This window comes from Bufo bufo, chromosome 8 (genome assembly GCF_905171765.1).
Source record: "Bufo bufo chromosome 8, aBufBuf1.1, whole genome shotgun sequence".
Lineage (NCBI taxonomy): Eukaryota > Metazoa > Chordata > Amphibia > Anura > Bufonidae > Bufo > Bufo bufo.
In genome coordinates this window covers 22,214,373-22,231,482 of record NC_053396.1, presented here as the reverse complement: position 1 = coordinate 22,231,482, position 17,110 = coordinate 22,214,373, and the positions used below count along the sequence as shown (strand labels likewise).

General features: G+C 43.8%; 1 protein-coding gene across 1 annotated transcript; it reads right to left on the bottom strand.

The window, feature by feature from the left end:
- Positions 1–124: 124 nt before the first annotated feature.
- Positions 125–16,410, bottom strand: LOC121009276 (ficolin-2-like). The gene is made up of 8 exons (XM_040442280.1): positions 16,295–16,410; positions 15,782–15,895; positions 13,835–13,888; positions 9,527–9,565; positions 4,582–4,709; positions 4,178–4,307; positions 2,024–2,158; positions 125–856 (listed from the first exon to the last, which is right to left on the bottom strand). Exons 1-8 carry the CDS (start codon positions 16,362–16,364, stop codon positions 609–611), a joined length of 918 nt encoding a protein of 305 aa, XP_040298214.1. The 5' UTR covers positions 16,365–16,410; the 3' UTR covers positions 125–608.
- Between the last annotated feature and the right edge of the window lie 700 nt (positions 16,411–17,110).

Sequence of the window (17,110 nt, the reverse complement as noted above, 5' to 3'; positions counted from 1 at the left end):
AATATAAATGACACATGGTAAGTGGGGTACGTTCTGTAGACAGTTGTGATATATGAGGCCCATAATCCTGTTTTAATTAGAAGTTTCTGAAACTCATATTAATAAAGCAGTCAATGAAAATGTGTTAATATCATAGATTTATTGATTTACATACATTTTATATATAGGATATCAGCATTAGTAATGGTGGCATATGGAGTCATCGGTGATTAATTGGAGGCCCAGCATTGCTTTTGCCTTTGGGCCCAGGATGCCTACACCTTCCCAGTCCTACCTAGAGACAGATCTATAGGGAGCTATTTACAAGGACTAACTATGGGGAGGGGAGGACATATGCATTTGGTGCTGGGCTACCTCAAATTGGTTACAGTATTAAGATACAGGTCTAGAGCTTTTCCTTCACCCCAGCTGAAGGAAAGCCTACATAGGACCAGGCAGCCAATGCACTTAGCCTTCTCCAGCTAAACTGAACCCTTCACCCACCAGGCCCATGCAGTCAGGGGCCCCCACACTGAGCTTTGGCATCCATCAATGCAGTTATAAAATCAATACAAGAATCTTTGAAGAAATATTTGAAAATCCCCAAATTTCTGGGACTGTTCCTCCATCTAAACAGGCCTAATCTTCATTTCTGCATGCTTGTACGAGTATTTGTACCCTCTGGCAGCAAGCCAGTTGATGCCATCTGCATAGGATGTGTGCTCTCCTAGGTGGTAGAGTCCATTAAGGTTTGCATTGTGACAATTGTTATACCACCAGCCGCCTTTAAACATCAGGGAACAACTGCCCTCATGAATGTCGTTGTCTTCATCTTTAGTACTAAATTTATAGTTGTTAAGATCTCCCATAGAATCTCCTGCAAAATGACAGAGACATATCAAATATCAGAACATTTTAGGAGTCACTGGTCTTCATCCTCATGTCTGTTGACGTTATTCCACTGAGAATTCCACTCTATACAAATAGAGATGTACGTAGAAGAGACCCACAGCAAAATTCGACATGCACCCATCAAGTACAGAAGGAATGTGACCACATGGAGCATAGTTTGTCTTGGGATTCTGATTTATTGCGGATCTGAGAATTGGCCACTCCAAGGTACAAAATAATAACAGAAAACCAAGATACAAACAGTGACCATCATGGATTGCATAATCTAACTACATTCCATTAGGGGGTTAAAATAGTATAAAAGCTGGACCTTTTCAGTTAAAAATTGAGATAGATGTATCTGTGTAGAAAATTGTTCCCAATCGATAAGTATCTTCATTCTGGATGTAGTTAGGACAACTCTAGGTGAAGTGTGGATTCAATTCTTTGTATTTACCTATTTTGCTTAAAATGACATATATTTGCCTTATTATCCTTATTCCCTTACTACATTTACTTAATTATTTTACTATTTTTAAAGTGTTGTGGGTAGTCTCTCTTTAAAGAGTATCTGAACCTGAAATGACCTGAAATGGTGTATTTGTTAGCAATACAGTTTCTGAAACAGAACAACCCCTTTTAAACCGGACAATTACATATTCACTATACTAAATATAATATTGTGGGCTCAATATTCTATCATTGTCCTATGTCCTATAGGGGTCTAGGAAGCTGAATTAGGGTTCTCCTACCATAGCGCTGCTTTAGCTGTCTGTATGCCTTACAAGGAGGGGACAAGATCTTTCCTGGCGATTTTCTTTCCCTAACGAATAAGAGCTTTGTAGCTGAGAAGGTACTGTAAAAGTGATAACCAATGTGGCAGCAGACCCAGTTGTCCTTTTTGCAAGATGGCCACCACCTTAGAAGAGTGGAATGCCAATATCACTAAGTCAAAATTTACCCCTAACATTTTCCCAAATGGCATATTATACATAGCTAATATACACAGTGTACTCGTATACAGTTTTTTGGGAGAGTCATCCAGGACCATCTGTAGACCTACTACTTCCATTCAGCCAGTGTACTAGAAACATTTTTTACAGAGACTTAAACCAATCTCTGTGAAGGACATTTTGCCCAAATTGTCTCTCACCTGCAGTTCCTTCCTGATAGGCTCCAATTAATAATTTGTATTTCTCAGACTCATCCAATACTTTGAAGCTTGCATACTTGGCGAACACCATTTTACCTTCAAAATCTTGTAGATCAATACGTAATTCCCATGTTCCTAGAGAAAGATATATACAGGACTTTTAGAAACTAAAATGGCTACAAAACATGGCACTGAGCTTGAAGAGCATTTCCAAAACTCAACTCATTCCGACAACATAGAGGACACCACACAACACTTTTGTCTCAGAGTAAACCAGTCTATGCAACCATACCTGCAGCAGAGATCTGGGATAGGTCCCTTTACTCAGGTCAGGGCCTATGTTAAATACCTTGTCTTAGGACCATATGTTAGTGTGGTGGTCCGTGCCCACAAATGTCCCACTCTCCTGGACGGGCATGGATGCTGTCCTAGGAAGGTGAGGGGACAGGGCCTCACTACACATTATGCTCTGACATTTGCATATACTACATATTGATGAATTTTCCTGGCAGGCTCCTCAGCCATGATGGCATATCGTAATCAGGATCACATTATTACCATTCATGTAGAGCAGTGTAGTCTATACTGAGGCCCTGCCCTCTCATCCCCCTAGGAAGCTCTGCAATTGGAAGCAACCAGTCCAAGCTGTCTCAGGGTATTTAAGGCACCTTCCATAATGGGAGGATGCCTGAGCATTATATTACTAGTTGGCTAGTTAACCAGTGAAGGTGTGCTGCCTTTTCTTTCTGTCTGAGTACCGACGCACAACATTCTGCTTGTCCTGACCTTCGATTAGTTTCCCAAATATGTATAAACTCTCCCTGCTGTCACTGCCAGTTCTGTGAGAAGGTCTGTTAGACGTTCTTCTCTACCTCTTGCATGACGTTCTTTGTTTTGGTTTCACTTTGTCATCTCCTTTCCTTCTCCCAGCTGTCACCTATTTACACTAATTGTCTCCCTTTATATTCACTCCCATACTGCCTCACTTTGCGGTTTATACTACTTCCTGGATGAGTTGTTCACTGCTGGAGGCTGCTACTGCTTCCATAAGTCTTTTTCCATTATTTGTGTTTCTTTGCTGGCTTGATTCTAGGTGACCCTGACTCCGTCCGTATTAAGTGCAGGGAGCCGGTGGTCGTGTCCCCTCACTATTATAGGGTTTTTTAGGTGTCACACAGTATTAGTTACGTGGGCATGCAATCGTCTACCAAAAAGACCTTTGCATGGGCATAGCAGTCAGGGAGAGCTCTAGGGGTTTTATAGGGCTCACCCATATGCTCCTTAGTTTGGGATCAAGCCAGTCGGATGTTTATTTATAAGTTCCAGCTTTCTGCAACACCACCCGTGACACCTGCCCTGACTATGAGAGTTGCCTGATCCTTTGGTGCTTTGCACCAGTATCTCTGATGCCCGGGGGTCAGCTGCCAACCACGCAAAGGACTACTTTAGGAGGTAGCAGCCTGCTTAGTTCCCTACAGCGAAGTCTACCTCCCTGTACATAGGTTAAAGAGTGAATACCAGGGGACTAACAGAACAGCGCAATAGGTTTAGCCCAATGCCAAACTGATTAGTTGGATTCATGTCCACTGTTCGTTACACCAGAAAAGATCTGAGAAGTACATATCTTGCCTGGGGACAAAAGTTGTCAAGTAGCATTAGTCCAACAGCTATCTTATGTGTATGTCCCACTTTAGCCCTACATAGTCATTAGGTATGGCCCAGAAGAGGTAGTGGGGGATCTGCAGATTAGTGGTGTGACTCTCATGTAAGTCCAACTTTGGGTGGATGCATGAACTGAAACTCTAACCTGATCTAGTTCCCATAGTTCTTAAATCAGGGAACATATGCATTTGCAGTGCTAGGTTCGAATCCAACCAAGGACAACATCTGCATGGAGTTTGTATGTTCTCCCTGTGTTTGCATGGGTTTCTTCCAGATACTCCAGTGTTCTCCCACAAAGACATCCTGATGGGTAACTTAGATTGTGAGCTCCATTGGGGACAGCGTGACACTAATATCTGTAAAGCGCTGCAGAATATGGTCAACTAGTCCATAACAAGCAAGCAACAGCCTTCAACTTTGGATACATAGTAAAGGGTCCAGCAACTAGAAGAAAAAAATTAATAAGGAGATGATTTACAGTTTTCTCATTACCTGTTGACGTTATTTGATGAATATTTTCATTTCCCAGCCAAAATTCACTTAGCCGACTTCCAAAGCCTTTCTTATAAGCATCCCAAGTGCGGAAGAAGTCTACTGACCCATCCCAACGTCTCTGTATTACCTAAAGGCAAGAGAAGATCAGATTATTGAGACATGCCTACTGCTTGTGGTTAACTTAAATAAAGGAATAGTCCTGGTCTAAACAATATAATTTACAAAAAGGCTACTACTATCCCAGAAACTACACGAAAGTAAAGAAAAAGAAAAAATTGTAATTGTAGCCCCTCTAAACTAAAGCTTAAATTCCATAGGAGAGGATATGGTCCCAATGGATTCAAATTTTCCTAATAAATTATCTCCTTGCGACTTCCCCTTCATGTGTTGTATATACTTACAATCCATCCTCCACCATCTGTGTCCATATCACACAGGACCTTCAGGGGTTGGCTGCCATCTGGGTATATGGTGTACCAGTCACTGAGTACTGCCCCCTGATATCGTATTTCTTTGCAGTTTCTGGCAGCTAGGAGACATATAGAAAAAAATATATTAGTTAATTTTGAGGTAATAGAAGGCTAGGGTTCTCCATTTATGATTGTCACCAATCAGGAGGAGCAGAAAGCGGATATAAATTGAATATTTCACTCCAGATGATCCTACATTTCTGAGCACACAGACATACCATTGAGTTCAGTGGAAATGGTATAATACATAATCTCCCCTGTGGTGGTGTTGTAGGGGAACTGAACACTTTCTGCCAGGTTCCTTCACAAATTACAACTGATCGTGTTGAGTTCTGGTAGAAGAAGACCTTGTGGTCAACTTATTGTCAGGGGACCCTTGATGGAGCAGAAGTTCAGTTCTCACTGAGGGTCCATTTACACAAGCAGATAATCTGCCCATAGCAAACATAGATAAACTATATAACAATTTGCTTACTTCCTTCAGTTTACATGGTACATTCATAATGATCGTAGTTCCTCATATGGTTCACATAATTGTCAGCAGCATTTCTCCTGCTTAACTGAGAGGATGTGCTGCTGACAAACGGTCATTTTTACGTTCACATAAAGACAAATCGCTGGGTCCAGATGGCATACACCAGTGTATCCTAAGAGAATTAAGTAATGTCATATACAGACCCTTATTTCTGATATTTAAGGGGGTTTTCTGATATCTAAAATATTACTCTCAATGCCTGGGCTCCTTGTATGGATTATACTTACCTGCAACCGGGCACCCCTGTCGCTCCAGATGGCTGCACAGTCGCCGCTGCATTGACCATCGCTCGGATCAAAGCAACCAGCGCACGGGGGGTGCATCCAATATAGGAGGCCACAACGCTGACCAGCCTCAAGGGGGGCATGTTTTGATCCAAGCGATGGGGAGATGCAGCGCAAGCATGCAGGGATCTGGAGCGACACGGGGGAGCAGGTAAGTATAATCTATACATATATATACAGGGAGTGCAGAATTATTAGGCAAATGAGTATTTTGACCACATCATCCTCTTTATGCATGTTGTCTTACTCCAAGCTGTATAGGCTCGAAAGCCTACTACCAATTAAGCATATTAGGTGATGTGCATCTCTGTAATGCGAAGGGGTGTGGTCTAATGACATCAACACCCTATATTAGGTGTGCATAATTATTAGGCAACTTCCTTTCCTTTGGCAAAATGGGTCAAAAGAAGGACTTGACAGGCTCAGAAAAGTCAAAAATAGTAAGATATCTTGCAGAGGGATGCAGCACTCTTAAAATTGCAAAGCTTCTGAAGCGTGATCATCGAACAATCAAGCGTTTCATTCAAAATAGTCAACAGGGTCGCAAGAAGCGTGTGGAAAAACCAAGGCGCAAAATAACTGCCCATGAACTGAGAAAAGTCAAGCGTGCAGCTGCCAAGATGCCACTTGCCACCAGTTTGGCCATATTTCAGAGCTGCAACATCACTGGAGTGCCCAAAAGCACAAGGTGTGCAATACTCAGAGACATGGCCAAGGTAAGAAAGGCTGAAAGACGACCACCACTGAACAAGACACACAAGCTGAAACGTCAAGACTGGGCCAAGAAATATCTCAAGACTGATTTTTCTAAGGTTTTATGGACTGATGAAATGAGAGTGAGTCTTAATGGGCCAGATGGATGGGCCCGTGGCTGGATTGGTAAAGGGCAGAGAGCTCCAGTCCGACTCAGACGCCAGCAAGGTGGAGGTGGAGTACTGGTTTGGGCTGGTATCATCAAAGATGAGCTTGTGGGGCCTTTTCGGGTTGAGGATGGAGTCAAGCTCAACTCCCAGTCCTACTGCCAGTTTCTGGAAGACACCTTCTTCAAGCAGTGGTACAGGAAGAAGTCTGCATCCTTCAAGAAAAACATGATTTTCATGCAGGACAATGCTCCATCACACGCGTCCAAGTACTCCACAGCGTGGCTGGCAAGAAAGGGTATAAAAGAAGAAAATTTAATGACATGGCCTCCTTGTTCACCTGATCTGAACCCCATTGAGAACCTGTGGTCCATCATCAAATGTGAGATATACAAGGAGGGAAAACAGTACACCTCTCTGAACAGTGTCTGGGAGGCTGTGGTTGCTGCTGCACGCAATGTTGATGGTGAACAGATCAAAACACTGACAGAATCCATGGATGGCAGGCTTTTGAGTGTCCTTGCAAAGAAAGGTGGCTATATTGGTCACTGATTTGTTTTTGTTTTGTTTTTGAATGTCAGAAATGTATATTTGTGAATGTTGAGATGTTATATTGGTTTCACTGGTAAAAATAAATAATTGAAATGGGTATATATTTGTTTTTTGTTAAGTTGCCTAATAATTATGCACAGTAATAGTCACCTGCACACACAGATATCCCCCTAAAATAGCTAAAACTAAAAACAACTAAAAACTACTTCCAAAAATATTCAGCTTTGATATTAATGAGTTTTTTGGGTTCATTGAGAACATGGTTGTTGTTCAATAATAAAATTAATCCTCAAAAATACAACTTGCCTAATAATTCTGCGCTCCCTGTATATATATATATATATATATATATATATGGGACAGTATACTGTATATATACAGAGGACAGTATACTGTATATATATATATATATACAGAGGACAGTATACTGTATATATATATATATATATATATATACTACAAATGACAGTATACTGTGTATATATATACTACAGAGGACAGTATACTGTATATATATATATACATATATACTACAGAGGACAGTATACTGTATATATATATATATATACGACAGAGGACAGTATACTGTATATATACTACAGAGGACAGTATACGGCTGCAGATGGATCTGGATAGATTGGAGGCTTGGGCAGATAAGTGGCAGATGAGGTTTAACACTGACAAATGTAAGGTTATGCACATAGGAAGGAATAATGCAAGTCACCCGTACATACTAAATGGTAAAACACTGGGTAACACTGACATGGAAAAGGATCTAGGAATTTTAGTGAACAGCAAACTAAGCTGCAAAAACCAGTGTCAGGCAGCTGCTGTCAAGGCCAATAAGATAATGGGTTGCATCAGAAGGGGCATAGATGCCCGTGATGAGAACATAGTCCTACCACTTTACAAATCACTGGTCAGACCACACATGGAGGACTGTGTACAGTTCTGGGCTCCTGTGAACAAGGCAGACATAGCAGAGCTGGAGAGGGTTCAGAGGAGGGCAACTAAAGTAATAACTGGAATGGGTGGACTACAGTACCCTGAAAGATTATCAACATTAGGGTTATTCACTTTAGAAAAAAAAACGACTGAGGGGAGATCTAATTACTATGTATAAATATATCAGGGGTCAGTACAGAGATCTCTCCCATCATCTATTTATCCCCAGGACTGTGACTGTGACGAGGGGACATCCTCTGCGTCTGGAGGAAAGAAGGTTTGTACACAAACATAGAAGAGGATTCTTTACGGTAAGAGCAGTGAGACTATGGAGCTCTCTGCCTGAGGAGGTGGTGATGGGGAGTTCACTAAAAGAGTCCAAGAGGGGCCTGGATGTATTTCTGGAGTGTAATAATATTACAGGCTATAGCTACTAGAGAGGGGTCGGGGATCCAGGGAGATATTCTGATGCCTGATTGGAGTCGGGAAGGAATTTTTTCCCCTAAAGTGAGGAAAATTGGCTTCTACCTCGCAGGGTTTTTAGCCTGCCCCTGGATGGATCGATGTCTTTTTTTTCATCCTTATAAACTACTAGCTGAAGGAGCCGGCTTCGCTCGGGTATATTTTATCTATTAATTTAATGTTTGTGTGTGTTGTTAAATGATATCGACAGTATCTACTATAACAGTGACCTCCACAGCCCCCCTCCGTGCCCCATCTCCTTAAAATGGGACCTCCACAGCAGCCCGCCCCTTTAACAGTGAGTTCCACAGCACCCCACCCCCTTGACAGTGACGTTCACAGGGGCCCACCCCATAACACTGACCATAAGTTACAGTCCCCTTAACTCTGACCTCCACCATTCCCGGCCCCCTTAACAGAGACCTCCACAGCGATTGCCCCTTTAACAGTGCCTGCCATAGTACCCCGCTCCCTTAACAGTGACCTCACAGTACCCAGCCACAATAATAAAAGCAGAGAAGGCATCGCTCGATATCCATAGAGTAAACTATGCCTTCTCTGCTTTTATTATTGTGGATTTATGAATGTGTCCGGACACTGGTGGAACCGGACGTGATGTTGTGCGTTCTACGCTGGAACGCACACCACTTCCTCTTCCTTCCCTAATGATAGTAGGTGTTTTGCCTCATGTGCTTTGAATTAACCTAATTGATACACTATACATAGGTAGTAAACACACACACACCACTTGTATCCCTTGAGAAAGCGACCGTGAAACACGTGTCGGGATCCAGGACTTCTATGGTCTGTATTTTTGTCTCCTACATGTATTGATCTATTCTCTGGCACAGTGCACTTTATTTTTGGCAGGGTTTTTACTGATACCCCTGGCCTATAGGAGAAATTGTTATGTGTATGCATCCTGATTAGTAGTCCTGCGGGCGTTTTTCCTGTGAATGTAATGCTGCTAATATATATGTGATTTTTATTCCATTAGTTGTTGAATAAAATTTGTTATCTTTGTTGTCTTTGAGTTTTTTTGGGTGTATTAATTACGTTTGAACGGACAGCTTCATACCGGGCGTTTATGCTTTGTGTATTCCCTAGTTACTATGTTACATAAAAGACACGATCAGCAACATTTGTTCGATGATTGACGCACATGTTTACACACATTGGGAGCGATCACTTGGACAATCATTGCCCCGTGTAATGGGGTCTTTAGACACCTAACTTACCATAGACTGGCTCAGTCTCTCCTTTATCTCCTTTCTCTCCTATAAGGAAAAGATATATAAATGTAAGCGAGTGTTATAAGAGCAGTTGTCCTTCCATGTCCCTACACAGCGCCCAGGTAGATGGTAGAACGTACAATCAGACTTCACCAAAAATGTGCCCATGGTTTGAAAGATCTGCAAATACACGCTGGAAAGATTTTGACGTCCTGATATTTTATAGCCTGCTATAACAGTGCCCTTAAGACACGTGCTCGTTCTATCTCTGTGTGCCCCCCTTCAAACCATGTCTAGGAAATAGCTATATATACAGCAGCTGTATTAGCAGCCAGGGGCGGACATATCACCGGTGCAGCCGGTTCAGCTGCACAGGGGCCCGGCGTGTGAGGGGACCCATTCATACTAGTGAGCGCTTCTGGAAGCACTCACTAGTATGCAAGAGATCGGCGCTTGCTTACTTACCCGTGCGGCGCTGGTCTCCTCCAGCCTGACTGCGTACAGCACGCACTATGACCTGACGCTGTACGCAGACAGGTCATGTGTGCAGCGCGGGCTGTTGGAGACCGGACAGGGAGAGCAGGAGAGGTAAGTTTTAATTATTTATTTTAGTCTGATCTGAGGTCTGATATCATGGGGCCCTGGGGTCTGTCACATCATGGGGGGCCTGAAATAAGCATATGGCGGTGCCTGACTCTGGGGGTCCCACTCCTGACTGAGCAAGGAGGGGGGGGCCTGAATGAGCATATGGGGGGGGGCTGAGCAACTGACATATGGGGGGCTGAGCAACTGACATATGAGGGGGCTGAATAAATAAATAACTGATATTAGGGGGGCTGAGCAACTGACATATGGGGGGCTGAATAAATAAATAACTGATATTAGGGGGGCTGAGCAACTGACATATGGGGGGCTGAATAAATAAATAACTGATATTAGGGGGCTGAGCAACTGACATATGAGGGGGCTGAATAAATAAATAACTGATATTGTGGGGGGCTGAGCAACTGACATATGGGGGGCTGAATAAATAAATAACTGATATTGTGGGGGGCTGAGCAACTGACATATGGGGGGCTGAATAAATAAATAACTGATATTGGGGGGGGCGCTGAGCAACTGACATATGAGGGGGCTGAATAAATAACTGATATTGGGGGGGCTGAGCAATTGACATATGGGGGGGCTGAATAAATAAACAACTGATATTGGGGGGTCCTCCTGAGTAACTGATATGGGGGGGTCCTGGGCAACTGACATATGGGGGGGGGCTAAATAAATAAACAACTGATATTGGGGGAGGTTCCTCCTGAGTAACTGATATGGGGGTCCTGGGCAACTGGCATATGGGGGGGGGGTCTGAGCAACTGATATGGGGGCGTGAATGGGCATCTGATAGGGGGGGTCCTGAGCAACAGATATGGGGGCCTTTCTGAGCAAGTGACATTTGGGGGGGGTCTGCCTATTTTATATACTGTAATATGCAAAATAACTGTTTTATATACTGGCAGACATAGGGGGCACTATGGAGGGGGAGGAGCACTATGAGGCTCAATAATAAAAGCAGTATCTTGTATACTGGCACACACGGGGGGCACTATGGAGGGGGGAGCATAATGGGGCCCTATCTTATATACTGAAACAACTGTTACACTTCCTGAGTAACTGATATGGGGGGGGTCCTGGGCAACTGACATATGGGGGGGGGGGGGTAAATAAATAAACAACTGATATTGGGGGAAGTTCCTCCTGAGTAACTGATATGGGGGGGGGGGGTCCTGGGCAACAGATATGGAGGCCTATCTGAGCAAGTGACATATGGGGGGATGCCTATTTTATACACTGTACTATGGGGACATTGGCTCTACAGGGGGCACTAAGAGGAGGTCTTTTTTATACTGCCACACAACAGGGCACTTTTATTTTTACTGTAACACATTATAAAGAGAATTATTATTTCCGGGGGCATTATGGTGGGCTTTATTACAGTTGAGGGACTATGAGGAACTTGAATACTAGTATGAGCACTATGGAAGTATTATTACTTCTGGGACACAGTGGGGAAATTATTACTGTAGGGGCACCATTATTACTATGTGCTGTCTGGTAGATAATAATTTCTATTGGTGGGACTTTGGGGAGAAGTATTACTGTGGGGGGCACCCTGGCACGATATCAGCTTAGCACAATTTTTTTGGAGGAACATTATGTTTACACTATTAGTGTCAGGGACACCATTTTCTGGGCACAGTTATTTTTTAGGACACTGTGTGCCAATAATTATTGAAGGGGAACTATCTGTGTGTAACCTGTTGTCACGACGGGGCGTGGGGGAAACCCCCCGCCGTGCAATGACGGTGGCTGCCAGCCAGGTAGCAGGAAACAGGGAGAAATCACCTCCTAATGCAACCCTAGGTTCTCCCTAGACTCCTAGCGCATGAGCCGCCTCAGATGGTAAGGGGGCTCATGCTCACCGACCTAGGACCCTGGGAATCCCTGTTGTGCCCTAATATTGAAGACAGGGCAGAGACCACCCATTCATCCTTCACCACGGATGAATGGTGTCTCCTGAAGCCCAGCAACTGACCACCAACTAGACAGGGCCAGAGCCGAATGACAGGTAAGTCCTGATAACTTTTGTTGTCTGTTGTCTTATGTACTTACCTGTCGTTCGGCTGTGGCCCTGTCTAGTTGGTGGTCAGTTGCTGGGCTTCAGGAGACAACATTCATCCATGGTGAAGGATGAATGGGTGGTTTCTGCCCTGTCTTCAGGATTAGGGCACAACAGGAATTCCCAGGGTCCTAGGTCGGTGAGTATGAGCCCCCTTACCATCTGAGGCGGCTCATGCGCTAGGAGTCTAGGGAGAACCTAGGGTTGCATTAGGAGGTGACTTGCTCCCTGGCTGGCAGCCACCGTCATTGCACGGCGGGGGGTTTCCCCCAAGCCCCGTCGTGACACCTGTATAGGGAGCACAGCGGGCACAGTATTGGGGGTGGCAGGATGGGGTGTTCAGAAGGTAGGAGGATGATGGAAAAGTAGGAAACTAAGATGTCTGTCTTTCAAACTCTGCAGAGAGAAGAGATGGCTGAAAAATCATCATGGCGGTCTGGTCTGAAAGGAGAAGATGAGGACAGAGAACATCTACATCAAAGGAGACGTCACTGGATGTACGAGGTATGTGGTGCTGTATTAGGCTACTTTCACATCTGCGTTAGTGATTCTGGCAGGCTGTTCCAGCAGAGAACAGCCTGCTGGAATTCACTGGATCCGGCACTGCTGGATGCAGACAGAATGCCCGCCGGCCCCATTGACTATAATGGGGTACGGCAGAGATCCGGCCACAATCTGGCAAAAATGCACAGAATCAGCGGGACCGCATGCTGCGGTTTGTGTCCGGCCGATTCCTTGCATTTTCAGCCGGATCAAGTGGCCGGAGCGTAGTGTCGCAGGTGTGAAAGTAGCCTTACCCTGTATGTTTTGTAGTGCTCTAAGTAATGTTAGGACGGAATAGGTTAGGTTGCGAATTTGGCTTGGGGGGGGGGGGGGGGCCCAGGCACATTCTTTGCACAGGGGCCCTCTGCTGTCTGTGTCCGCCCCTGTTAGCAGCCATAGGGTAACAATTCTGTCACACAGTCACCCAGGCTTCATAGAAATGCTCACCCCCTGCTCTTTACTCCCGTTCTTTCCCAGTGTTTCTGTTGGTTAATGGTCTCATGTACACAACAAAGCCATGCGCATGTACGGACTCAAAAGGAATCTTTGCCAACTATATCAGAACTCATTATTCTATCAGAACCTGGGCTCAACTGAGGATCTTCTGGTACTGTGGTGGTGGGGCCAGTCCAACCGTGGACAATGTATTTTGGATCCTTAAAATGTGATCAGTTCTGACAGTTTCCAATATTCCACGTATGTGTAGGGCTCCAGGAAGCTGAGATATGTGGAGCTGTTTCGTGAAGTTCTCATAGTTAAGAGCTGCATATCTACTGACCCATCTACACAGGACAATGGTCATCTGAACGAGCCTTCATTCCAAATTGTTGCCTATGAGCATCTTGCATCTTTTATGAGAGCGAAAAATGGTCACAACACCAAACAGTCAGCCATATCTCAGCTTCCTGGGACCTTCTTCCATGACAGCAGATGTCAGGGGAGAGGAGGACAGCTATCTCATATGTATGGCCAGCCTTAGGCAAAGTCTTAGGGGCCATGGCTAGGTAAGTTCTTAAAAGTGGGAGGCAAAACGAGAGAGCACAGATTTATTTGAATTTGGCATTTTTATATTTCATTATATGTAAAAGTTCTTTATTAACCTTTTTCGCCTGGAGGTCCAACTGTTCCTGGTCCCCCCACAGTTCCTGTTTGCCCTGAAAATAAAATACGAATAGACTTACAGTATATATATATATATATATATACATACAGTATCATACATAGAGAACGGGGGCCCCATAGCAAAGATAAATATTAGGCCCCTCTCAGGTTCTACTTGACACCATATGCTTCACATCCCTGTGGAAGTTCTCACCATCCATCACAATGGGGTCAAGATCAACCTGGAGCCCCATAGCAGCTGCATAGACTACCCCTATGGTATTTGTGCCCATTTATTGTGGAGAGTACAGTCGTGGCCAAAAGTTTTGAGAATTACATAAATATTGGAAATGGGAAAAGTTGCTGCTTAAGTTTTTATAATAGCAATTTGCATATACTCCAGAATGTTATAAAGAGTGATCAGATGAATTGCATAGTCCTTCTTTGCCATGGAAATTAACTTAATCCCAAAAAAACCTTTCCACTGCATTTCATTGCTGTCATTAAAGGACCTGCTGAGATCATTTCAGTAATCGTCTTGTTAACTCAGGTGAGAATGTTGACGAGCACAAGGCTGGAGATCATTATGTCAGGCTGATTGGGTTAAAATGGCAGACTTGACATGTTAAAAGGAGGGTGATGCTTGAAATCATTGTTCTTCCATTGTTAACCATGGTGACCTGCAAAGAAACGCGTGCAGCCATCATTGCGTTGCATAAAAATGGCTTCACAGGCAAGGATATTGTGGCTTCTAAGATTGCACCTCAATCAACAATTTATAGGATCATGAAGAACTTCAAGGAAAGAGGTTCAATTCTTGTTAAGAAGGCTTCAGGGCGTCCAAGAAAGTCCAGCAAGCGCCAGGATCGTCTCCTAAAGAGGATTCAGCTGTGGGATCGGAGTGCCACCAGTGCAGAGCTTGCTCAGGAATGGCAGCAGGCAGGTGTGAGCGCATCTCCACGCACAGTGAGGCGAATACTTTTGGAAGATGGCCTGGTGTCAAGAAGGCCAGCAAAGAAGCCACTTCTCTCCAAAAAAAACATCAGGGACAGATTGATCTTCTGCAGAAAGTATGGTGAATGGACTGCTGAGGACTGGGGCAAAGTCATATTCTCCGATGAAGCCTCTTTCCGATTGTTTGGGGCATCTGGAAAAAGGCTTGTCCGGAGAAGAAAAGGTGAGCGCTACCATCAGTCCTGTGTCATGCCAACAGTAAAGCATCCTGAGACCATTCATGTGTGGGGTTGCTTCTCATCCAAGGTAGTGGGCTCACTCACAATTTTGCCCAAAAACACAGCCATGAATAAAGAATGGTACCAAAACACCCTCCAACAGCAACTTCTTCCAACAATCCAACAACAGTTTGGTGAAGAACAATGCATTTTCCAGCACGATGGAGCACCGTGCCATAAGGCAAAAGTGATAATTAAATGGCTCGGGGACCAAAACATTGACATTTTAGGTCCATGGCCTGGAAACTCCCCAGATCTTAATCCCATTGAGAACTTGTGGTCAATCCTCAAGAGGCGGGTGGACAAACAAAAACCCACTAATTCTGACAAACTCCAAGAAGTGATTATGAAAGAATGGGTTGCTATCAGTCAGGAATTGGCCCAGAAGTTGATTGAGAGCATGCCCAGTCGAATTGCAGAGGTCTTGAAAAAGAAGGGCCAACACTGCAAATACTGACTCTTTGTATAAATGTCATGTAATTGTCGATAAAAGCCTTTGAAACGTATGAAGTGCGTGTAATTATATTTCACTACATCACAGAAACAACTGAAACAAAGATCTAAAAGCAGTTTAGCAGCAAACTTTGTGAAAACTAATATTTTTATCATTCTCAAAACTTTGGCCACGACTGTAGAGGGACACTTTATAAGATGAAACATAAGGCGATATACTATAGTTTCATAAACATCAATAGTTATTCGCTTTGTACCAACCTTTTTCTCCTGGGGCCCCAACATCTCCTTTTTGACCCTGAAGGCCAGGATGACCAGGGCAGCCTCGAAGAATCGATAATTTGTCTGTGTCCCCAATCCCTAAAACTTTCACTTCTGTCAATAAAAAATACATACATATAAAGGACAACTAAAATATTACAAGCATGTGATAGACAGAATAGTGGAAATGAAATGAAGACCAAAGCAACAAATACGAGATAAGTTTGTTTACAGATATTGAGCTATTTCCTGATTCTCCCTCATATTAATATATGACATATGTGTGGTTAATGCTGTGTTCACACAACACAATTGTATTGCTTTTGTGTGTTTTTTTTTCCTTTTTTTTCCCATATGATTTTTTAAAACATTGCTGTAAAATGGTTTCTGGTATCATAAATCTGTGCTACTGTTGTTATAATTTTCACAAAATCATAGCAAAAAAACACAATGAAATAGTAACTTGTGAACACAGCCTAAAGAGTAATGATTAAGTATTCATGAAGTACTCACCCGGACATGACTGATCACTGCTACAGAGCCCAGACACCATTCCCAGCAGTAGTAGTACTGGCACACACATGACGGCCTCGAGAAGCTTACACCGGTCTTCAAGATCTCACATGTACTTTTGAAATAAAGTTATAGCCAAGACCCTTCCCTTTTATATATATCATGTGCTGAGACCCACCCCACCCCCACCCCCGTCACTGCTTGTCCCAAAGGAGCTGTACTTTCCCATGTCCTTATGAAATATTTCCCAACAGGCTTAATAATACACTGCTCAAAAAAATAAAGGGAACACTTAAACAACACAATGTAACTCCAAGTCAATCACACTTCTGTGAAATCAAACTGTCCACTTAGGAATCAACACTGAGTGACAATCAATTTCACATGCTGTTGTGCAAATGGGATAGACAACAGGTGGAAATTATAGGCAATTAGCAAGACATCCCCAATAAAGGAGTGGTTCTGCAGGTGGTGACCACAGACCACTTCTCAGTTCCTATGCTTCCTGGCTGATGTTTTGGTCACTTTTGAATGCTGGCGGTGCTTTCACTCTAGTGGTAGCATGAGATGGAGTCTACAACCCACACAAGTGGCTCAGGTAGTGCAGCTTATCCAGGATGGCACATCAATGCGAGCTGTGGCAAGAAGGTTTGCTGTGTCTGTCAGCGTAGTGTCCAGAGCATGGAGGAGCTACCAGGAGACAGGCCAGTACATCAGGAGATGTGGAGGAGGCCGTAGGAGGGCAACAACCCAGCAGCAGAACTGCTACCTCCGCCTTTGTGCAAGGAGGAACAGGAGGAGCACTGCCAGAGCCCT

Excerpts from the sequence above, each read along its gene's own strand:
- LOC121009276 (XM_040442280.1), bottom strand. The coding sequence starts at position 16,364 with ATGTGTGTGCCAGTACTACTACTGCTGGGAATGGTGTCTGGGCTCTGT. Across the intron at positions 9,566-13,834 it reads TGGACCTCCAGGCGAAAAAG|GAGAGAAAGGAGATAAAGGA; the intron begins GTTAATAAAGAA and ends TTTTCCTTATAG. Across the intron at positions 857-2,023 it reads CTATCAGGAAGGAACTGCAG|GAGATTCTATGGGAGATCTT; the intron begins GTGAGAGACAAT and ends GTCATTTTGCAG.